General features: G+C 48.4%; 3 protein-coding genes and 2 non-coding genes across 11 annotated transcripts in view; 2 read left to right on the top strand and 3 right to left on the bottom strand.

Annotated features, from left to right (window-relative positions):
• Window positions 1-3,603: 3,603 nt before the first annotated feature.
• Window positions 3,604-3,686, top strand: TRNAL-CAG (transfer RNA leucine (anticodon CAG)). Its single transcript has one exon. It is a non-coding gene; the product is annotated as a tRNA-Leu (tRNA).
• A 143-nt stretch (window positions 3,687-3,829) lies between these two features.
• Window positions 3,830-3,912, bottom strand: TRNAL-CAG (transfer RNA leucine (anticodon CAG)). The gene has a single exon. It is a non-coding gene; the product is annotated as a tRNA-Leu (tRNA).
• A 351-nt stretch (window positions 3,913-4,263) lies between these two features.
• Window positions 4,264-8,971, top strand: PLLP (plasmolipin). Of its 4 annotated transcripts, none has more exons than XM_067004362.1 (4): window positions 4,264-4,480; window positions 7,733-7,906; window positions 8,097-8,216; window positions 8,292-8,971. In XM_067004362.1, the coding sequence occupies exons 1-4, from the start codon at window positions 4,364-4,366 to the stop codon at window positions 8,403-8,405; spliced, it is 525 nt and encodes a 174-aa protein (XP_066860463.1). In that variant the 5' UTR covers window positions 4,264-4,363; the 3' UTR covers window positions 8,406-8,971. The 4 variants fall into 4 exon arrangements, with proteins under 4 accessions (XP_066860463.1, XP_047924820.1, XP_066860465.1 ...); XM_048068863.2 differs by lacking the exon at window positions 4,264-4,480 and adding an exon at window positions 4,654-4,834; XM_067004364.1 differs by lacking the exon at window positions 4,264-4,480 and adding an exon at window positions 5,844-6,859.
• Window positions 8,972-9,906: 935 nt separating this feature from the next.
• On the bottom strand, window positions 9,907-19,248 carry ARL2BP (ADP ribosylation factor like GTPase 2 binding protein). 3 transcript variants are annotated; one of them, XM_048068864.2, is made up of 7 exons: window positions 19,185-19,248; window positions 18,705-18,829; window positions 16,526-16,587; window positions 15,148-15,254; window positions 14,687-14,772; window positions 13,722-13,818; window positions 9,907-12,516 (listed from the first exon to the last, which is right to left on the bottom strand). In XM_048068864.2, the coding sequence occupies exons 2-7, from the start codon at window positions 18,743-18,745 to the stop codon at window positions 12,436-12,438; spliced, it is 474 nt and encodes a 157-aa protein (XP_047924821.1). In that variant the 5' UTR covers window positions 18,746-18,829; window positions 19,185-19,248; the 3' UTR covers window positions 9,907-12,435. The 3 variants fall into 3 exon arrangements, with proteins under 3 accessions (XP_047924821.1, XP_013032167.1, XP_013032166.2); XM_013176713.3 differs by lacking the exon at window positions 19,185-19,248 and adding an exon at window positions 18,917-19,139; XM_013176712.3 differs by lacking the exon at window positions 19,185-19,248 and adding an exon at window positions 17,200-17,336.
• Window positions 19,249-20,816: 1,568 nt separating this feature from the next.
• RSPRY1 (ring finger and SPRY domain containing 1) overlaps window positions 20,817-22,752 on the bottom strand; it is a 41,176-nt gene continuing 39,240 nt past the window's right edge. For both annotated transcript variants that reach the window (XM_067004359.1, XM_067004360.1), the window contains exon 16: window positions 20,817-22,116. In XM_067004359.1, the coding sequence (XP_066860460.1) occupies window positions 22,020-22,116 (97 nt within the window). In that variant the 3' untranslated portion in view covers window positions 20,817-22,019. The remainder of the gene's footprint in view (window positions 22,117-22,752) is intronic.

The following is a 22,752-nucleotide window of genomic DNA, read 5'->3' as shown; positions in this document are numbered from 1 at the left end:
TGCCCTTTTGAATCCTACTTCCAGCAGTGTCCCCACAAGAGATGATGGCACCTGCGGGACCAGGTCCCAGTCCCAAAGGGCCAGAGGAGCTGCCAGGAGTGGTGCTGTGCCCTGATAGATGTCCCCCTGCTGGGCTACCATCACCTCCCGGTCCAAGCTAAGCCTTCCTGTCCCAGCAGCTTCCAGAGCCCTGCCAGCCTCTCACAGAAGCGGGACAGCACAGCCCTGCTCCCGCAGGCCCTCCAGACCAGAGCTGTCAGCCCCCGCACCTGCTCGGAGCACTGCTCTTCTTTAAGCAGCTCCTTCCACCAAACCACCGTGCTGCACCGGGCTCACAGCCCATACCCAGGGAGGCACACGAGCTGCAGCAAAAATCCAGGAGCCTGTACAGCTTCCAGCAGGCAACAAGTCTTTACATGAAAAACAAACACACACAGCTCAGCAGGAAAACAAACTCTAACACAGGCGTCTCTGCGCAGCCTCTTAACCCTTTCAAGGCTTTCTGTCTCAGCTGGCTGACCAGAGTCACTGGGCTGCTCTTACAACTCTTCCACCCCAGCCTTGTTGAACCTCACCTGGTAAGAACAGGGCAACTCCCTGTCCTCTGCTTTTGCCTAGAGCCTCCGTGCTCTCCCCATCTTTCAGCTAATTGATGTGCTCCCTCATCAGCTTATTTAGAGGACCAGAGTCAGCTTGCTCCTTGGGGAACATGCTTTTGCCATTGCCAAACTCTCTTTCTGGGACCATCACCACCCCCTGCCTGGTGCAAGAGCTCTTCTGGCTCCTTACTAGCTGTGATCCATGTGCAGTGTGTATTCAATTTCAGTGCAGCTGACTCACCACCTAGAAGAGCAACAGGTTACAGATGCTGGCTGTTACTGGGGACAGTGCCCAGCTGGCGTTGGCTGGGGATAGGTTGCTGGGGCTAAGGACAAGGGATATTCCAGCTCTGGGCCATCATTCTCATGTTAACACTGGGGATGCAGCAGGAGAGAGGGGGAGAATGGAAGAAAAGAGTAACGAGGCATGTCTGGGATTCAAAATGCTGTTTGGGGAATAATTCCTTACCCTGAGACAGAGCTGATTGCATCATGTGCTGAAAGTGGGGCTTGTAACTAATAGCGTTCATGCTTGTACCTGTGTGACAAAAAGAAACAGCCTGCTGCAAGGGCTGACTTGCCAGTGCCCCTTCTCGCTGAGCTGGGCTGCAGCCCAGAGCTGTCCCAGCCGCCGTGCTCCATGTCCAGCGTGCACCTTCAGGGCACCTTGGGTTCGCTCGGCTGGCAAGGCTCTGGAGGAGGGGTGACATTTAGGAATCAGCCTGACTGCAGGCAGCAATCCCCCCCCCAAGGACACTGAGATCTGTGACAGATGGGACAGGCGACCAACAGCAAGTTCTCGAGCAAAGGTGAAGCACTGCCAGCAGTGAGCACCTCTGCAAGGCTTCCTCCACTCCTGGTGGTGCCACCAGCCTGTGAGCCCCTGGCCACCGCCTCCAGGCATCTGGCTGAGAGCAAAGGCGCCTGTCAGCAAAGGATGTGAGGTGTCCCCTGGGCGCTCACCGGATGGCTGACATAAAACCCCCAATGCCCACAGCTCCTGGCTCGTGGCCAGGCCTCCTGGCTGGCTGCAACCCCCCAGCCTGGCTGGCCTGAAGGTGACACGGGGCCACAGCCGCCTTGTGTTCTCTCCTGCTCCTTGAAAGGGTCCTGCTCGCGCCCAGGAGCACAAACAGCACTCTGCCCCAGGTCTGCTGGCCACCGGGTTTCCCCGAGTTGGCTTTTGCCTCTTGCTGCAGTGGACAATGCCATCATGTGGCTGTTATGACTCTCTGCTGAAACATAACACACTGCTGCCGCTTCCTGCCACACTACCAGCAGATCCCCTGACTGGGTGCAGGTAGCAGGACCAGGGCTGCCAAGCACTGACCTCACTTGTGGGTCCTGTGTCCCACCACAGCTGCACCCACCCACCCTCCCACGAATCCCACGGATCACGAGGCCGTGTGGCTGTGATTTCAGTGCTGTTGTATCATTTCCTGCTTACTGTGGTGCAGGACAAACATCCTGCCTTGATGCTGGAAACAGCTCCATGCAGCCCACTCTGAGGCGGCTGGGACTTTCACTGCGGAACAATGGGCTGACCAAAAAATAACTTTTTCTCTTGGCTCTGTTCCTCTGGACTTATCTTTTCCCCTTTCTGCTCCCCCATTCCCTTCTCCCTGTCCTGGCTACTTTCCCAACTTTCTTTCTTAGTGTCATGCAAAAGTGGCTAAGAACAATTCTTCTGGGACATAATCACTGGCAGACAAGGTAGGAAGCTGAAGGCAGACTCAGTACAGACCTTCCCAACTCAAGTATTCTAAACAAAAAGTGTTTTTTTTTTTGTTTTGTTGTTTTTTCCCCCCGGGGACGGGCTGGTCCCAAAAGTTCCAAAGTTACAGAAACAGCTCAAGAAGGGAGTTGCAACCAAGACCACAGACCACCCTCCCATCCCAGCACAGTCTGGTTGCATGTGGCATTCAAGATGCCCTGCCACCTCCCCCAGTACCATAGCAGTCCTCACTTCTTCAAAATATGTAGTATCACAGTTAGTACAAAACCACTATTAAATGTACTCAGATCCTCTGACTAAATAAAACGTGCTAAAATAAACCAGGCCAAGGTGGACGCCAGGACAGCGGGACACAGCTGCCCCTTGCATCCCCCGAGTGGCTGCGCTTGCTGCCCCGCGTCGCCCAGCACTCGCTGCGGTTCAGCCCCACGGCACACGGGACGGGCAGGCCCCGCGCACACGGCGCCCGTGGGCTGCCGGCTGGTGCCGTGTGCTGGGAGGCCAGGCGGTGACACCCGACGGTGGCACCGCGGGAGGTGCTGAGTCATGCTTGCAACCACCGTGTGGTCCAGGCCGTGTCCCGCCGTGGTTTTCCCCTCGCAGGCCTCGGGTCGGCAGAACAAAGGCACCGCACAGTCCTGTCAGCGGCCGGAGGTGGCCCCGCGAGGCCCTGGGCTGGGACTTCCACCGGGTGTTTTTGTCTGGAGGTGGAAGTGGTCTTGGCAGGTTAGCTCAGCCGCCAGATTTAGCCTTTGGAAAACAGACTGCATTGTTTCACTACCAAAACCGCTGCCTTTGATAGTGACCTCTGGGGGGGGGGGGGCTGTTTGTGAGGTTTAACCACTTCAAGGGCAGCCACAGCACTGTTACACCTTCGGGAGCACATCATTCGTTGCCCTGCCCTTTGCAGACACCGTGCAAAACCCCACGGGAGAAACAAGCAGTGGCGAGGGAATTACGAATCAGTCTCGGGGCCGAACGAAACCGCCGACCCGCTTGCCGTCAAGCGGCTTCGGGGCGGGAGGGCAGCCCTGCGGGGTGGCAGCTCTTGTGGCTGCCGACGGCCCCGGCAGTCGGGCAAGGCTGGAGGGGAGCCGCGGCGCTGCCCACACCCGCAGAGCTCGCCCAGGGGGTCCTCGGCGGCCCGGGGGGCCCGAGGGGAGCCGCGCCCTGGGGGCCACCGAAGGGGCGAAGGGGGAGCAGGTTGTGGGGGGGGGGGGGGGCGGCTCCCGGTTGTGTAGCGCGGGCCGGGCGGCGGCGCCCAGCGCTGTCAGGATGGCCGAGCGGTCTAAGGCGCTGCGTTCAGGTCGCAGTCTCCCCTGGAGGCGTGGGTTCGAATCCCACTTCTGACAACCCGCCGATCATTTTGCCTGGAGCCCTCCGTGGTTTTTTTTTTTGTTTATTTTTTTGTTTCACGATCGTTTTCCCGACCTCTCCGCAGCGCCGCCGCTGCCCGCGCCAAAAGGCAGGAGGCGCCCGCAGCAAAACGCGGAGCTGTCAGAAGTGGGATTCGAACCCACGCCTCCAGGGGAGACTGCGACCTGAACGCAGCGCCTTAGACCGCTCGGCCATCCTGACCCGCTGCGCCAAGCGCTTCCCGCAGCCCCTTTGGTGCCACGCGGCGCCGCCCCGACGGGGACCCCGGCCCCGTCTCCAGGAGCCGTCAGCGTGGCTTCACCAAGGGGAAGTCGTTACCGACCCGATAAACCTCTGTGATTAAACAACTGCCCTGACAGACGGTGGGAGAGGAGCGGGCGTTGTCTGCCTGTGTTTCCAGAAGGCCTTTAACACTGTCCCCTGTCAGGTCCTCACAGAGGAGCTGTTGGCGCAGGGTCTGGATGGGCAGACTGAGGTGGGTTGAAGCCTGGCTGAATGCCTGGGCCCGGGGCCTGGTGATCAACGGTGCCAAGAATGGCTGGAGGCCAGTGATGAGCGGTGTACCCCAGGGATTGACACTGGGTCCGGTCTGCTTGGGATCTGCATTAACGAAGATCCGATAGGGCAGAGGACGCCCTCAGTGGGTGTGCAGATGACACAAAGGCGGGAGGAGTGGCTGATGCACCTGAGGGTCGTGGTGCCACCCAGGGGGCCCAGGGCAGGCAGGGACATGGGCTGCCTCCTGCAGTTCAACAAGGGCAAGAACCAGGTCGGGACACACCGTGTGCAGGGACGGGGTTTTTTTAGCCCCGGTCCCCCCCCCCCCACCTCGGGGGGCTGTGCCGGGAGCAGCCCCGGAGCCCCCGCCCCGACGGGGCGGGCCGGGCCCGGTGAGGCCGGGGGGGGGGGGTCTTCCCCCGGGGCCTCCCCTTCGCCGGCGCTGGGGGCGGCCCGAGCCGTGCGGAGCCGTGCGGGTGCCCGCAGCATGGCCGGGCTGCCCGGCGCCGTGCGGACGCGGAGCGGCTCCCCCGGAGCCTCCGCCGCGCTGCCCGCCCCGCGCCTCGCCGCCCTCGACGGCGCCTTCCTCTGCTCGCCGCTCGGGGGGCTGATGGGCGCCCAGGCCGTGAGTACCGGCGGTACCGGCGGTACCGGGGGGGGGGCTCGGCCGCGGACCCCGCGGGTGCTGCCCGCTCCTGGCGGAGCTGCGGCCGCGGCGCCGTGCCCGCACTTTCCGTCGGCGGGGAAATCGGTTCGCGGTGCGGCTTGCGGGGCTTTCTGAGCGAGCTTCCGTCTGCCCAATCTTTCCGAAGGCGGGTGCAGGCAACCTGAGGGAATGACGGCCTTTGAATGGTTTTCTTTCCCCTGCAGGCTGATAGTCCAACCCCGTATTCAGTGGCGTTGCCCTGGCCGAAAACAGACTGGATTTCCCTTTGCCCTTCCCCGTCCTTGCTTTCGGATTAATCTCTAACCCCGAGGTGCTGCGGCCTCACGCCCTTTCCCCTTCTCCCCTCGTCAAAGCTGAAGGAAGCTTCTTCTGCTTGTCCTCATGGCCTGGCCTCAACGCCCAGCAGCTCTCAGCGCCGGGCACGGGACGATGCACGCAGCCCCGTGGGACACAAGCTGAGGGACCCGCAGTCCCCGGCAGGGTCTGGGCCATGGGCCAGCACCGTGCCGGTGGGCGAGCTGTGTGGTGCGTGCCCCTCTGCCCCCCTGGCTGGCACCGTGGGGCCAAGCTGCAGGATCCCAGCCCACCACATGACGTGAGCTACAAGCGTGTAGACGTTTTTGGTCAGGGGAGGTGTTTGAGGGTAAACCTGCATACAAACAGGTCGGGGAGACAGCGTGCGCTTGCATGAACTGTGACATCCCAACCAGCACGCGTTGGGGCTGCTCATGGGTGCCTGCAGGGCTGTCCCGGGGTGGTCCAGTTGTCCTCCCCTGCAGTCAGGCTTTGACAGTTGCTTTCGGACAAGCCCAAGGGTCTATGCATTGTCAAAATGAGCAGCAGCAGCATCTCACCCTCCGGCATTGCTTCTGCATCGGAGACAACCACAGAATGAACTGCTCCTGATCCTGGTACCTGAGACTTTGGATGCAACAAAGTGCATGTGTATGGGTGGGTGTTCACCTGTGTACGGGGCCATGTGTGATCTGTTCCGCTGTTTGCTACAGAGAAAGCCAGTGGTGCCGCCCTTCTTTGCTGGAGAGCCTGTTTGCTTGTGCACCCTCCTCAGCACAGTGTTGTGCTGGGCAGCAGCAGGATGTGCCCCGAGCAGCTGCTGCAGAACACCTGCTGCTGTCCTGTGCTATCCCAGGCATGGCACAAACCAGGACTCTTTATGATGCTGATGATGGGCAAAAAGCAAAGGATGAGCAGTTAGGGACCTAATTTGCCATAGATGTAAATCCACCCACGGGGGAGGCTAACACAGCTATGTTAACAAGCACCTGTGTCCAGATTTTGGCTCCTGAGCATGGCTGGGCTGGTTGTGACATGGGAACAAGCACTCAGGGAAGGGTCAGGGAAGAGCATTGCAAGGGGGTGTCTTAAGGAGCATGGGGAAAGAGAGAAGGTGCCAAGACCAGTAGAAGCTGCTGCCGTTACCATCTCTGCAGCCCACCAGTGTCACTGCTCAGTCTGTACTGCTTCCTTCCACAGCAGTGTTACATGTGCTTGCACAGCTCCCCAAAACCTCTCCTCTAGGGGCTTCTGCTTTTCTTCCTGTCGGTGAGCTCCAGGCAGCTCGCACACACCATCTCCTGCTGCCAGAGCACGCCTTTTTTTTTTCTCCTAAGTTTCTCCTGAATGCCTGTTTTGCCATCACGAGTGTTAGAAATCAACGTGAAAGAAAAGGCGGCATTGTCCAGATGGAGGCAACAGCAGCCGAGCACCAAGGCTTTGTGCTCAGTGGGACAAAGGCTGTTGTGTCTCCGGTGTGACAATAAGCAACGCAGACGTTGGTAGCGTCAGCGTGAGCGCCCTGCCAGCTGCTTTCAAAGGGCTGTTCTCCTCCCCGCGGATGGGCCCGCAGTTCCCTGCCAGCTTCACCCGGCTCTGCCAAAACAGAGGCTGGCACCTCCATTCCCAGCCAAGCTCATGAGAAAGCCATGGGATGCAGTCTCCAGTCATGCCAGGATGAGGATGATGGTTGGTGAAGCCCTCGCGGGCAGGAGCTCTCCCTTGGTACCATGATGTTCAGTGGGGCAGGAGCTGGACAGCCCACGCATGCTGGGATCTGCACAACTGCACTTGGAATCACAGAATCATTTAGGCCGGAAAAGACCTCTAAGATCTGTTTCTTGTGATAAGGTAGCATGAAGCTCGCCAGGTGTAAAAGGCCCCAGATGCGGGGTCCCTGTGGTCCCTTAGAAATGCAAACATAAATCCAGTGGTTTTTTTTTGACACTTGTATGCACATCAGGAATTGTTTCTCTGCTTATTTCTTGCTGAGCAGTAGAAACAGACTCGGCTATCTGCTTTTTTTTGGATTACGCTGCAGGTAGCCTGCAGGCACATGATGCTACAATTATGTAGTTAAACCTGCTTGATGCGAAAGGTGAGCCCTAGAAGCTGTTTGCACAGGATGCAAACCAAACCAAACCAGACCACACCTAACCAAACAGCAACAAGCAGCTCGTTTTTTTGTTTCCAGTGATACTGTACCTGGGGGACGTCATGGCTTAGCTGGGGCCCCAGAAGCCACCACACATCTGGATCCCATCCAGCCCACGTCACATTCCCAGTGCTGTGCCAGCCTGGCACGGAGCAGCTGGGCAAGAAGGGACCTTTGGTGGCAGGGATGCCCTGGTTTCACTGGCTCTGCCTTGCAGGACATCCCTGTGCTGGCTCCTGGGGCCAAAATCTGGAACAGGGTGACCCCAAGTGATGAGGGTCCCAGATGGAGACCCTGTCCCAAGCTTCCCCGTGGTGACGTTTTCAGGCAGCAGCTAGGATGTGCAGACCCGGTTTCTACACCTGCAGGAATGGCCACCTGAACGCTTTCCCCTTCCCACCCTGCAGGTGCTTGGCCTACTGGTGTGGGCTCTCATTGCCGACACGACCTACCACCTCCACGCAGCATACGGCTGGGTGATGTTTGTGTCCATCTTCTTCTGGGTAGCAACAGTCCTCCTCTTCATGACCTACCTCCTGCAGCTTCCACTGAAGTTCTACGTGATCCCCTGGCCCCTCGTGGTATGTAACCGAGAGTGAGCAAGGGGGCTCCTCCCTGGGAAACGCCTCAGGAAAGCCCCGAACCAACCTTTTGCAATAGGTTGTCGCTTTTGACCTTTTGCTTTTTAAGCTTTCGGAATTGCCTCCAAGCGCAGGCTGCTGGGTGTACTGCAGAGCCCAGACCTCACCGCCTCTTCTTTGCCTTCCCCAGCTGGTGATCTTCAACGCTGCAGCAACCATTCTGTACATCACCGCCTTCATAACATGCTCCGCAGCCGTCCAGCCTACCTCGTGGCGCCAGTGGGATTACAACAGAAGAGCCGCAGCGTCCGTAAGTACAAGCACACAGGCGAGGGCTGACGTGCTTAAGCCACCGCGCTCACACATCGCTGTGCTCCTCTTCCAGTTCTTCGCCTGCCTCGTGATGCTCACCTACGGGGTGAGCACGTTCCTCAGCTTCCGTGCCTGGAAAGGACTTGGCAGCAACGCAGCCACCAGCCAAGTGACCAACCATGCGTGAAGAGCAGCGTGCACCCGGGCAGGGTGGCTCAGTGCAGCACGTCACCGAGCCACTCATGCCACCGGGGCTCCTTCTCCATCGGCAGTGGTGGCAGCAGCCATCGCTGCTGGCCCGCATGCCACGGTCATGTGGAAGCTGTGCTGTGGTCTCAGGTGATGCTTCTAGCTGACGTGTCCACAGTGCAAACCCACCATGACTGGTGCCATCACCGGCAACCTCACCAGGAGGCTGAGGGCTCACCGGAGGCTGAAGCTCCTGCATGTCCTTGGGACTTGTGCCTGCCCTCACACACCCCAGAGGAACCAGATCCTCGCTGGAGCAGCACTGCTGAGGGGATTCATTTGGCAAAGTCCAGTACTAGAACTCAATAAAGCAAGCTCAGGTTCCTGTCTCTGGTCATTTGCAGCCACAATGTAAATAAATGCAATTAACTTGTATCAATGGGGGCCGAGCTGAAGAATGAAGGCTAAGCCAAGGAAGAAGTCTAAACTATTACTGTATTGATTTAAAAAAAATGAAGCAGAAATTTTATGCTTTAAATAAAAATCTTCTTAAATCTAACATTTGAGCCTGTCAAGAAAATAACTCTCTTTGTATGAGAAAGAAGATGGCAGGGACATCCACAGAATGGAAAGTGGAGATTCCGCTGGCCCAGAAGACCACCATTTCCTAGCGTGTACCGGCATTACAACCCAGCCCACAGGGAGAAGGCACAAAGTCCACAGGGTTCACGTTGCTTTGCTGCATGCACGTACCATGAGCACAAGAACACGAGGAGTGCAAAGGCTTTGCTGTGCTCCCTCCTGTAGACACAAAGGTCTTGGTGCTGCACGAGGCACTGAGTTAATGTTTCCACCACTTCCCTTTCAGAATTTGCTTTAGCAAGGCAGTTATGTCTGTCAGCTACAGGTGGTCTTCAAAAAGCTAAACTAAGGCTGCAAATGCTCTGGGAGCAAACAGAAGGTCAGAGCCTTAGGAGCAGGCTGACCCATACATGAACACAGAACCGTGCCGCACCACCACTGCTGGAGACAAGTTCAGTTTTGGTATCTTGGAGACGGGCTGGCACTTGTCAGAACTAGAACTGCTGCCCAGCCAGACACAGCAACGTTTCCTTTCACATCCTTCTTGTACAAGCTAGTAGAAACAGATGAAATAAATTTAATCTATTTACAGAAAGCTGTCACGCAGTAAGCTATACCGCAAACTTACCACATACCCTGTTTGCGTGGATCTAATTTTAACAACTGGTCTACAGAGGTAGGCTCAGGAAATTTAGCTACATTAATGAAAGGTAGGAATTTAAAAGGGATTGAATAAACTGCATTAGCCCCTGACAGATCTGCTTTAATTTGCTGTGGAGGAAGAGTCGGGTAAATGAAGTGTCAGGTTTTACCAGCTATAAATACATGTTAAAAAATCAATAAGAAAATTAGCATCTTTATGAATTTTTGTGATAAAGTTAAAACTCTTAAAAAGTAAAGTCAGACTTGCACACGTAGTCCATCATATATAGAAATTTAATCTCTTAAAAAAGACCCTCTGCCTGACGGAAAACACATCGAGCCAGAGACTAGTCATGGAAGTGTCACAGAGAGATGAGAAATACAGAATATATTCTTCACATATAGAAGAGCAGTATAGAAGCAGAAAGGATTCTGTCTGAATGGCTCCACTCAAACTGGGGGAGTTTTGTTGCAAACCTTTGTGGTGAAGACTGTGGTCTAAAATTGAAATGAAAAAGGAGCAACAACAACAAACTTCATTATGAGTTGTTATCGATACACCTGAATACCTACAAACAGCACGAATGACTGTATTTGGCTGTGAAAAACCTTCGTAATACAGAGAGCTTAACTACACCCCCACCTCACAACTAAGCTGTTAAAGCTATTTGAACATGCTACTTATGTTATTTTACAAAATAAATTAATCTGAAAATGCTAAATTGTGAATTAGTGAGTTAAGAAAGCAGAATAGTACAGATCTATCAGCAGCAAGAAATGAAGCACCACACTTCTGTGAAATGGTGAACAGTGACTTTGGTATACAGTTAACACTGAGACACAAGTCCCCATCAATATTTGAATTCAACCATAACAATTACAAGAGAACTTGCATAAAATACAACAAACTCCCTCCAGTAAGGAACTGTCTGAGGTATTCATTCAGACTGCTGTTATTTTACATACTCATCTAGAGCAATTGTAACAGAAAAAGAAGAAAAAATATCTTTCCAGTAAAAAAATGTCAGGAACATTTTTAGTTTTAGTTGCAAAAAATTATTTTAGCTCAACAATTAACAATTAAAATATTTCAAAAGAATTCTTTTAAAAGATGATCAAATCTGCTGCTGTCATTAAAAAGTCACAGGTAAGAAGTTAACTTAAGAGCTCCAGTCCATACACTAACAGCAGGAAGCCAACTAGATTTAAGTCTTAAACTCTGCAATTTTAACCTCAGGATTCAAATGGGAAGGAAGCTGCATCTAGTTTGTATTCAAAACACAACCCAATGTTTCTTTTCTTTTTTTTTTTTTTCCCCCCTGCACTGGGAATAAGTGCCTCAGAGCACTGCCTCTTCTTGTGCACACTGCCTTTGCCTGTGCACATCAGAGCACTGATTTCTGTGCTCGTGGAAAATGCCTGTGTGGCAAGGAGTCCTCACTGGTATTCAAAAGAACTATTTCAGTTCAAGAATAAAAGCCTAGTACCGTTGAAATGACTGGCAGAGGCCAACAGGAACAGGATTTCATCTCGTTTGTTCTGGTAGACATTTCCTGTCCACAAACAAAAACTGGTAATGGCCTGGCCACAGTTTAGCTCCATCTAGGTTCTCATCAGGCAACAGCCACTGACCAGCACCTTCACCACCACTGCAGCACACCTCCCCTGCAGCATCAATCATGCACTCTGTGCTTCTATCCACTCTTACACTTTTAAAGACGTACTTGCTTTGCCTGAGCATGTCATTAATCTGCTGCTTAATGTGCCTGAACAGCCTAAGAACAGCGGCTCGTTGTAGCTTCAAATACATTTTAACTCCAAGCGCCATCAGAGATGCAGCTGGGATTTTGTGACAGGCTTATGGCTGCAGCTCCACTAGCAAGCAACTCATCTATTTTTCAACTCATGTTGAAAAATGTGTTGCTTTGTTAATGTTGCCAACAGTTCGAGAGCAAACGCGTGCACTTGCATCAGCATGCTATTTAGAGCAGTAAATGACATGATGGTAAACATGGCTGTGCCCAATCTGCCATCATGCCTACAGTACTAGAACGAACACAGCTCTGCCACTGCCAAACGGAAAGTAAGAAACTACAGACATATGCCAGATTTGGATTTTTCACGGTTATTTTTTCAGTGTAGAATAGCTGGGGCCTGAACAAAAGTGAACCAGAGAACTTCACACATTAAGAATGAGACTTACGTTAGCCAAAGAGCAGACAGATTTGCACACTAGCATATCAATTCTCACAGAGCAGAGAGGCAGTCTCATGCTGGAACATCTACATACTAAAACATATTCCTCCGCTAGAAAGCCGTAGCACGCAAGATCATATAAAGTTAAAAAAAAAAAAACAAAAGGCATTGACAAGGAGAAACTCAGCATTATGTATTTGCACCTGTCCTTCCAAGAGCTGGACAGACACACTTCTTACACTACCTTCTTGATTCTGAGAAGTTCTGCCATCTGGGGAGATGGTTAAGATGTCAACCCATAAAACACACGTACAGACCTATCTATTGTCCTCAGCGTGCTGAGCTTCTCACTGTGTGCAACAATTAGAGTGGTGCACAAATACTATGTACTTATTAAAAACAATTACAGTGGTAGGGTTGAAATTTTCTTCTTCTGTGGTTATTGAATACCAACGTGTTTCTAGGATCAGGTATCTGACAGCATAGACTGGAGGGTGAAAGAGTTTTCATCATGTAAAAGCACCTTGATTCTTGTTACCTTTAGTGTTTTAATGTCCAAATGAAAGCAGTAGCACTCATCTGGAAAGGAAAGTAGTGCATGAACTGTTCTAGGAGGAGGATATTGATGATTTGTTTAATGATGTCACCACTAATCCACTGCTTAAATCCAGACTTCGACCTTCTTTTTCCTATAAAAAAAAGAGAAAAAGAAATCCTTGACTTAGTGCTGCTTTGGAATAAGCAGGCTTTTAAATTCAAAAGATAAAACGGGAAATTCATATTCTGCCTTTTAAATCGATATAAAATTACATGTTACCTGAACATCTGACTGCATGCAGCTTGCTGTGAGACTTGAAAAATCCTTAGCAGAGAATTTTTCTCCTATTCACATCTGTTTTTTCCTATTCATATCCAAAATTCAGCACAAGATTGTGCAAGAAAACCTGGAGTAAGTACTTCTACATCATTCTGCCAGCTGTATGTCGGCTCAAAGCAGCATCTTGCTTACATCTGGTTAAGAATACCCAGCCAGCAGACTTACACAATGCTCTAGAAACTAGTGAAATCTACCTTCTGTGAGTTTGCCTCTCAGGTGTCTCTAAAAGCACAAACCCCAACTGAAACTACTCCTGCTGCTGAGACACAGAACGTCTCCTCAACCTGCTTCCATTTTTGCAAAACTTGAAGGGGTGAGGGGAGGAGGCAGACAACAAGACAGCTCTGACAACAACTTTGACTCTTTTGCTCCTTTGTCAAATGTGACTGGAAAGTACTTGCATGTATTTCATTTCCTTAGGAAAGAGCCCACCCAAAATCCTTCTTTAATATTATTCTTTAGTCAGTTGTTTTTCCAGCCCAGCCAGAGAGGAGAAATACAACTGGAGTAAGTTTAGAAAGCTTACTTTGGATTGTCTGGAAAAAATTAATACCACAAAATACCTGAGCAGTTGGGGCTGGCCAGGACCTCAGTCACCTGGTCCAACTCCCTGCTCAAGCGAGGCTACCTAGAGCACACTGTCCAGGACCATGTCCAGCCATCCTCTGAATATCTCCAAGGACGGAGACTCCACAACTTCTCTGGGCAACTTGTGTCAGTGCTTGGTCATCCTCACAATAAAAAAGCATTTCTTTATGTTCAGATGGAAATCAACCTTCAAAGACGCCAAAAGCATGAGTTTCTCCACATATCAACTTCATCCATGTTTTCTAGAAGTTATTAAATGTGCAGTTCGAGTTTGATAGCCAAACTCAGTTATTTTCCTTTCGATCCTCTATAACCGTTGAATAAATGCTGTTACCTGCTTTAGTAATACTGCCTTCAGTACTCTCAGGCAGAGCTATACAAAAATGACAGCCATTATACCAATGAAAATAAACAATGCAACATACTTACAGCTCTGTAATCCAAGAACATTTCTTTGAAAGCCAGGAAGTCAGTAAATGTGAGAAGCATGTCAAATATATCACCTGCCATTTCGTCTTTGTGCTGTCTATAGACGGAAGAAGTTGGGGAATTAGAAAATGTTCTGTGAAATAAATTCTTATTTTAAAATAGTATGAAATTAAAAGTGGTACCAGGGCAAGTAGAACAGTACAAAAATTTAAATAAGAATATTATAGGCCTCTCATAAAGCAAAATTCTAGACAAATATTACTATGCAGTATTTCCAAACCAAATACATTAATATATTTATCTAAATACAAGATGTAAGAGTATCAAACCAGTCCTAGGAAACCAGACAAAGGACATGACCTGTAAGTCAGAAGAATTAATATTCAACTAGCATTTATTTTAGATATTCAAAACTAGAGAAATAATATAAGTTGTCCTTTTGATAGCTTCGTAAACAACTACTAGTAAAGTTATCCACTTTAATCAAAAGAGGGTACAGCCCACAGAGACAGAGAGCATAATGAAAATACATCAGGGAGGTGGGCAATGTGAAAGTCTGTTTTTAAAGTTCTAAGTAAAAGAAGGTTTGGATAAGAGTGTTTTTTTTTTTTTTGGTTGCTGCTGTTGCAGCTGTTGTTGACTTTTTTTTTTTAGTTTACCAGCAGTCTGTAGAAAAAAATTATATAAAAAAAACATTTGGTGTTCTCATCCTGATTTCTAGTCTTATCCCTCAAAACCCAACATATTTCAGCATGTTAGCTCTGAAATTTAGAATAGCAAAGCATGTTGGAAACAAGGAAAGTGGTCAGTCAGTAGCACTGCATACATGAACTGGATTACTACTACCGTTAAGGAGGAACCTCCTTCTCAAGGGAGAACTGTCAAACCTAAGTTTTAATCTAGACAGAAAAAAAAAAGAAATGTATGTAATTCACACCCAAGGAAAAGCAAAGCAGAAGACTTACTGCAATGACATTGTGAAAGCTGTCATATTAAAACCAGGAATCCGATCAAGTAGTTTTTCTTCAATGTATTTCTCTACTAGTGAGATCTAAAAAATATAAAAAATACACACCCCAATATACTAAATAATTAAACTGGAAAAGAGTAAACTTTGTTATGCACACTTAAAACATATGTTGTTTAGTACAGTAATAGACTTCTATTCCAGAGTTATAAAGATGTTTTGATGAAAGTTTTGTAAGCTTTCAGGTGGAGCAAAGAGAAAGGAACCTAAGGCTCCAGAAAGTATCTTTCTGGCTCACAGATCCTGACAGTGCTTGAAAAAAGAGACAGAGGGCAGTTAGTTGGCTTTGCTCCATGTAAACCCAATATTTTATAAAGGGGGGAAACACAAGACCTGCCGCTCTCCTCAGAAGAATAACAAAAAAGCAATACGTGCAAAGAATAGGAAAAAGTATCTTACATATTCATTAAAAATAGAAGTATAGATGAGCTTGTTTTCTTCTGAGTCATCAAACTCCTGGTAGTGCTTCTCCATAAAAGACCTCTGTATTAACTGGAAATCATCATCTGGACCACAACAAAAAGACATCATACAGTTAGGAGTGTAGTCATTCTTTTTCTAACACAAACACCTCATTCACCAGTTCCCTGTTTCCCTGAGGCAACCAGAGAGCCCTGCACATGTGCAGTTAGTCACACCAGTACCGCAGCTGCTGCTGAGCCAGTTTCTGACCCATCTGTGACTTATCAAGAGAGAGGCTGCTGGCAGAGGGAAGCAATACTTCAGTGAAGGGAGCCACATCACCGTGGCAGCAGCACATCAGCCTATGTTTTGGCAGCAAACGGAACAGGATGAACATGTCCCACCTAGCAAGATCCACAATCACTCCTTGTAATTTCATTTCCATTCAGCCTTAAAACAGGAAGACTTTTTTTTGTTATGTTTTGTTATTAAGGTTATTTATACAGAACCACCTTTAGTTCAGGATTTTGAGTCGTCAAAAACTTGTATTTTTTATAAAATGAATGCCCCTTCCCCTATAAAAATTCATTTTTTTCCCCTTGAATTCAAAGAGTATTAGTGAAACTCCCAGATTTATTTTCAATTGCTGAAGAATTTTTTTCTAGATGTGGACACGAACTTGGCAGGTTACCACCAAATTCAACAGAACAGGTATAAGCATCAAATTTACACATACATAGTGCTAAAATACACCAGAATCAGCTTTCTAAACCCTATCACTTTCAATATGATTTGTTGGCATTTCTTCAGATTAAACTGCATCACCAGGCAAACTGAGGCTGCAGAATCTACAATCACTCTGCGAAGGATGTGGGCAAAAAATATTATACACCGCTCTTACGAAGCAGCCGGCAGTTGATCAGCATAAATTCTCTCGGCATCCTCAGCTTCCTAGCACACACTCACCTCTTGCTTAAAACTACGGTCCTGAGAATTTAGGACTTTTCACTGCCTAAGCTCGCATGGTAAGGCTGGCACCACTCAACATTCCTCCTACCAACAGGCGCTGCCACGTTACGGGTGTACACGTACATGCAAGTTGCGTGAAACAAAATGAGCTCAGAAGGTTAGCCTCGAAAAGTGGTAAAACACGATGACACCCATCTTCAGCTACAGAACATCGACAGTTGCACAAGGCAGCAGTACCAGGCACTGGGTACTACAGCACCAAGCTAGTGATCATGAAAAGAAAGGAAGGAAAGTTGCCATAAAGGAGGCAGGGGCTATTTTGGCTCCCTAAGTCTGGCTACCAGATGAGCAGCTTGCTGTATTTTTAGCACCCATCTTGTCGTGTGTAACTGCTTGCAGAGCTTACCCATTATAATATCCTCCAGATACCCAACAACTGCATCAAACTCTGCATCAGAAGGGGAGGAGCTGAAAGCAGAGGAAGACCGTATTGCATAAGCATACATTCCAATCACAGTAGAAATAAATGTTAAAATTAAGTGTTAACAAAAGCTTAAGTGCAAACGAGCCCAGAAATAGTACATAATTTCCTAGTTTACACCTACAAAATAATCCACAACACTGATAATGAAGCTGCTGCATGGGGATTCTTATCGGGCCTCTAAAATACTTTCCCTAAATAGATGCCTAATTAAAGAAAAAATGTTTTCTGGCATTACTGTTAAGGTAATTCCAGTCCTGGTGCAGAAGGGATGTAGAGAGTAATAATTAAGCATTTTCCATCCCACAAATCCAGGCTGCTACCACAAGCTTTACTTCTGCTCTCTTCCCTGCATAACTCTACATGGTGATCACGGAACTCTAGGCACTCTAGAGAATATTTTGCAATACTTGGTCTTCTAGAACCATTTAATATATACAAGTATTATATCATGGAAGACACTTAAACGTTTTTCTTATGCAAGAAACATCTCTCCGTGCTACAAATAAATGGCACAATCTCATAACGCCCTTCTGTTACAAGCAAGTGTTAAACACTGGTATGGATCTAAAGTCATCCAGGGAAGGAGCCTTTATTACCAGCATTCAGGACCCCAGATCTCTCCGCTTATTTTAGTGTTATTGTGAAGCTTGCTCAGACACATTAGATAATCCACAGAATTTCCTTGGCCTCGCATTCAGAACTTATCTTTAGTGGACTAAACTCTCCCTGCACTCTGCAGCAGATGAAAGACAGTTTTTTCTGACGTATCACCCCACAGGACATTTGTCTTCAAGAAGAAAGTTAGTTTTGATCAGTGTAAGCACCATTTAAATTAATTTTAAATTTGTCTCTATTATCTCTCAAATATTTCTCTAATAAATTAGAGCAGACCACTCAGACTAAGTTTTCAAACTAAATTTTAAAAACCTCATTATTTTGCTGTTGAACAACAGTCAGCAAAATTAATCCAAGAGCAATTTAACTGTCTAGCCATAGGGCTCATTCTGACCAAGCAAAATGTTTGAATAAGGAATGTGTCTGATCACCAGGTGACGTTCTAGCAACGTTTGCGATCTGTTAAACCCCGAAGAAGAGCAGAAGTCCGGCAAATGGAAACTCATGCTCTTCCACCAGAGGGCATGCCACCACCAAAAGTGGAGTTTACACAGAGCAGCCACAGCATTACACACTGAAGCATCATGTTCAGGCAACAGAGCTTATTGCTTTCCATTTATGTGCAAAGAAAGGAGACTTTGCAATGGATAATTTATTATTTTTTTTTCTCCTGCAAATAAGCACTACCACCACTTTTTATAGCTTGTATTTTATAGCTTATTCTATTAATTTAAGCCGCAGTTTCAGCTCGTGAATATTAGCTGTTCCAAAACAGCAGCAATTGCATCTCTCCATACAACACACCTACATCTGCACAGCAAATACAAGCTCACAAACCTTGTCACATCTGGGCCAGCACAACCTGTGTTGCTGACGTGCGGGCAAGGGAAAGTGTGGCCTTTCAGTTCGCGGGGTTTGACAAATGAACCAAATCTATGAACCTGATTGACAGAGGCATAGGCACACACTCCTTTCTCCCCCAGGCTTTAGAAGAAAAGTAGGCCAGACAGATGTGGGGCAAAGCAGCATCTTAGAATCTACCAGAGTAAAATTTGGTTGAGATCACCTATAGGTGGTCTCAGGCATCTAAGAGGCACATTCAAACACACAGAAATATTGTCTTGTTAAAATCTGTGATGTAAGACAATATATGGACTTGAAAAGGAACGAGAAATTACGAATTTAAAGAGAAGGCAGAGAACAGTTTTCAGCCTTAGATTTCAGCGTTTGTTGGGATCACCCAGCAAAGCCTGTCTGGCACTGCGCTCACTGCGGCTGCGTTTGTTTTGTCTTCATCTAAACTCTGAACTTTTCCCTCCTGGGGCTTTGCATTGTTCTGTGTCCACGTTCTCCTAAGAGGCAGTATCTGCTAATGACATCTGCTAATGACTGTGGTGTCAATTAATTCTCGCAATTACATTCCAATTACGATATTTTAACTAGGAAATAGTTTATTGAAAATCTGTACAGAATGTAGCATACTTACATGGCTACACCAAAGTTCTCCTCATCTGAAGCCTCCATCATTACCGCATAACCTACCAGACCGGAGGAGAGACAATCTGCTGCACTGCTGCTGTCAGCGGTCGCTCCTTCTTTTTGGAGGAAGCACTAAAGGACGATACGCAACTTAGCGTTAATAAAAATTCATTCTTTAAATTACCGTAACATTTTTCAAACAACAAATCAGCAGAAAACCTTTAATTGTTATATGCGGGAATTTCAAAAGCTTCAAGCTCTCCCCCAAATTATTGCTGCTGCTTCTCTGTAATAACCCGAATTCTCGAGGAACTTTCTCAGTCGAGCCCTCAGGCCCGGGTTCCGCCGGGTGGTGCGAGGGCCCTGCGCGTCCCGCGGGGCGCCGGCCTGGGCTCCTCGGGTCAGCCCAGCCCAGCCCAGCCCCCGGCCCGGCCCGGCCCGGCCCTGCCCGCCCCGTGCCCCTCAGAGCCCCCTCAGAGCCCCTCACCCCGCAGCGCCCGGCCGGGCCCACGCCTCCCGCCCCCTGCCCGCCTCCATCCCCGCGGCCCGGCTCGGCCGTTACCTGGGAAACGCTTCCTTCCGCCCGCGCCTCAGCCAATCGCGGAGCGGAGGCTGCCGCGCAGGGCCCGCCCATCGCAAGAGTAGCCAATGGGAGAGCGCGGGCGGCGGGGGGGGCCGCTCCTGCCGCTGCCTCCCCGCGGGGCAGGGCCCCGGAGGCCGGAGCCTGGCGGCGCCCGGCGGGGGGGGGGGGGGGGAGCGCCCGTCAGCGGCGCCCGTCAGGGCTCTGAGCGGAGCCCGTTTGGGGTCCCCCGAGCATAAACGGCCGCCTGCCGCCCGCTTCCTCCTCGCGGCTCCGAGAAGCGAAAGAACCGAAGAACGCCCAGCAGTCTTCCAGACGTTTTATTTGCGAACGGACAACTCGCTACAGTCCACTTTTCCCTTGCGGGGCTGCTCGCGTTTCCTACCTCCAAACGCTGCGGGCTTTTTGTGCGTGAAATGAATAGGACAGTTCTCTGCAACAGAGCTCCTTCCTGCGGTGCCGTTGGCTTCCTCTGCCCAGTGCCAGCCGCAGGGAAGATGGTCCAGGGCAAAGTTTTCCATAGCATTCACATCTTCTTTTCAAGAAGGCGTGCAGGCACTTAGCCCTACGTCCACAAAGGTCCCCTTCCTTTCAATAGGGCACCTAGAAGCCTTTATGGACCCGGGCCACAAAGAGCAGCTGATATTAATCAGGAGTCCTAAGAACTTCTGAAAATTTTACTCAGTTAGTCCTCACCAGGGAAACCAAAGCCCTGAAGTTACTGGCACCCATTAAGGCAGAGTTCAGAAGGGGTTGTAGCTTTGTGCCTAGTGGTGCATGTGGAAGCATTTAAAACTTCATTTCAAAGGGTTCTGAAATTCAAAGATCGTTTTGGCAGTGACTGTCTTTACAAGTTTGCTTATTGAGGCTGAGCAGGAAAAAGTGAGCTGGAGAACTCCACAGTGGAGGTCTCCAGCTGGAAAAGTGGATAACACCAAAACACGATCAAATAGTCAGTGAGGAAAGGAAGGCCCCCAGGCACAGGTTTGCCATTCTGACTTTAATCAAAAGAGGCTTCCAGAGGGGGAAAGAATTCACATTGTAGCAAAAAGACTGAATAATAAAAAGAACCAAGGATTAGCCTGTATTTGGAAAAAAAAATAAGAAAAGGATGCCTATAACTTTCCTAATTAACACCTTTGAGGCTCACTGGAGACTTTTCCCTCTCCTTCCTCTGGAGGAAATTCAGCACCCTGAAGGTAACAAGGGTAGAATTTTAGAGGAGCTGCTACACAGCTTGGCTGGGGGAGCTGCAGTGCTCTCAGTTCCTATTTAGGTCAGGAGGAAGCAATGGTACACTCAGCATGAAGCGCAGGCCTCAGTTTTGCTTTGTTAATACTTGACAGTAAAGATGATAGAAGATTTTAAAAATAAAATACATCACAGCATGAGAATTCATTACAATAATCTCTGCTACTGAATCACTGCCAAGAAGGGGGACGTTTCTGGTGTAAATTGTGTGTGAAGGAGTCAAGTTCTACTATATATCCAAATCATTTTCAAAAAAAGCAACCTGTACAAGCCTTAAGAGTCATAGCCTCAGTTGGTGCAAAATAAGTATAATTCCACTGACTTTTGTGCTACTTCACCAACACTAGGTGTGAACCCTGATTCCTCGTAGAAACCAAATAAAACAGTCAAAAGCTGCCTGCTGAAATACATCCTCAACATACAAATGTCACAAATGTATAATTGAAGTAGAGCAGAGATCCCCCCAATATCCCTACCAAAAATACAAAGTGTGGCCCCAAACCTGATCAGAACAGGACTGATACATGGCAATCAAGGTGCATTTTTAGAGTTACAGAGTAAGAATGAACTTGCTCTCCAAGTAACATTTTTCCCCTCAAATAAACTGGCTCAGAGTTCTCCAATCCATTAAGATAGCTCAATATTTTCAAAGTGAACATAACTTTCAAAAGCAACACTGATTAAAAAAGATGTTTGCAGATACCTTAAAAAATACCCAGAATATCAAATTAATTCCAGTCCAGCATTATAATTAGTTAATAATAGCTCCTGAAAATTATATCCTCACAAAAAAATGTGGGTATTGAAGTTAAAATCATCAGAAATACTATGTACTTGAAAATACCGCCAATCTTTTAACAGTTAAAAACAAATCAAAACTTTCTTTGGAATCACCGAGTTATTAAAATGTGAATTTCTTTACAGTCTCCACACTGTCCTTTCAAATCAGTCTGTGTACAGATCAAGTCTTTGAGCAGTTTAATATCCACTGTTGGAAAATACAGTCTCTGACCAGCAGGAGGCTACATTAAACAGGAAACATTGGCATTCTTTTTTTGTACTGACTTCTGCCAAAAATAGAGACTTTCAAGCACAAGACAGAATGGCCCTGCTTTAGGAGATGCTTTCTCTTCTTTTCTTTCTAAAATGCATTGTATGTGTACTTCCAGTGCAAATCTTTTCAGCACTTGTGACAGGCGAAAAGGAAAGGGGGAGGAAGAGAGATGCTCTCCTACGCTTTTCCTTGGAGTAACCAATAGCCGTAACACACTGAACTACCAGCTTTCCTTACTGTTGAAACCAGTCCACATTGCTGGCAACCTGAAATAGCTTATTAAAAAGATCTCGTTTTTAAGATAAACAGATTACACTTTAGCATGAAATCTGGCCGTGGCTATGGTTCTATGTGCGTAAAGATTGGTTAGAGATGCTTTCCCCTTTCAGTATTGGTTGAAGTTCATTAAAAACAAGTCTGTGGTATTTCTCCACGTGTCATGAAATGTGAGAAATCTGTCTGACTCGGGTTTGTATCTCCTGTCGACACAAAGGGCAGGTCTCCAGTTGCAAGGCACACTCCATGCACAGGTCACTGGAGGAGAAAGAAAAGCAGTTAAAGCCTGTATTCACAATGTGAAAAACTAGAAGAAAAAATCCAAGCATTAAGTAGTTTCTTTAGCCTGCTAGAAAAGCAATCAAGATAAGTGTTTCAGCGTGGGGATTAGGAATTGCAAATCTGGTGTTGTGGATCCACAGGCTTTGACAGGAGGTCCTGCTGCTTTGCATCTTACAGACCTAAAACTGCACATGCAGTTGGTGAGGATTACACTTGAACAAAAGTGTCCCATCTCCACATTTGCTTTGGTTTGGAAAATAAGAGTCCCTGTGCCTTGCATGAATCTGTCTCAACTTGTGGCTGAGGCACATTGAACATGTCTGTTCTTTTTAAACTTTGTGGCATCCAGACTGGAAGACCCATGGCAAGACTGCTCCCATGAGTGCTCTAAAAACATTACAGGAGTGGATTTTGTTGGATTAACTTCCCAGTTAGGCCACTTAAAACACAGGAAAGCGCTGCTATGGTACTCCTCATATTGCTGCCCCATTTTTACCTTTTAGAGCTATGTGACTTGAGACAATCCATTTATTGAATGTTTAATGAATATTTGGATACATGAATTTTTTGCTCCCCGCACGTGATCTGGATCTTGTAGCACTGGTACTAAGC

This window comes from Anser cygnoides, chromosome 12, assembly GCF_040182565.1.
Source record: "Anser cygnoides isolate HZ-2024a breed goose chromosome 12, Taihu_goose_T2T_genome, whole genome shotgun sequence".
In the NCBI taxonomy this organism is placed as follows: domain Eukaryota; kingdom Metazoa; phylum Chordata; class Aves; order Anseriformes; family Anatidae; genus Anser; species Anser cygnoides.
The sequence above is the reverse complement of the archived record's forward strand: the minus strand, read 5'-3'. Positions and strand labels throughout refer to the sequence as shown.

Coding starts and splice junctions, on each gene's coding strand:
- PLLP (XM_048068863.2), top strand. CDS start 4,697: ATGGCCGGGCTGCCCGGCGCCGTGCGGACGCGGAGCGGCTCCCCCGGA. Junction 4,835..7,732: donor GGCTGATGGGCGCCCAGGCC/GTGAGTACCGGC, acceptor CCCACCCTGCAG/GTGCTTGGCCTACTGGTGTG. Junction 7,907..8,096: donor TGATCCCCTGGCCCCTCGTG/GTATGTAACCGA, acceptor TGCCTTCCCCAG/CTGGTGATCTTCAACGCTGC.
- ARL2BP (XM_013176712.3), bottom strand. CDS start 17,297: ATGCGAGGCCAAGGAAATTCTGTGGATTATCTAATGTGTCTGAGCAAG. Junction 13,819..14,686: donor GCTTTCACAATGTCATTGCA/GTAAGTCTTCTG, acceptor TTCCGTCTATAG/ACAGCACAAAGACGAAATGG. Junction 12,517..13,721: donor TGTTCTTGGATTACAGAGCT/GTAAGTATGTTG, acceptor TTTTTTTTATAG/GAAAAAGAAGGTCGAAGTCT.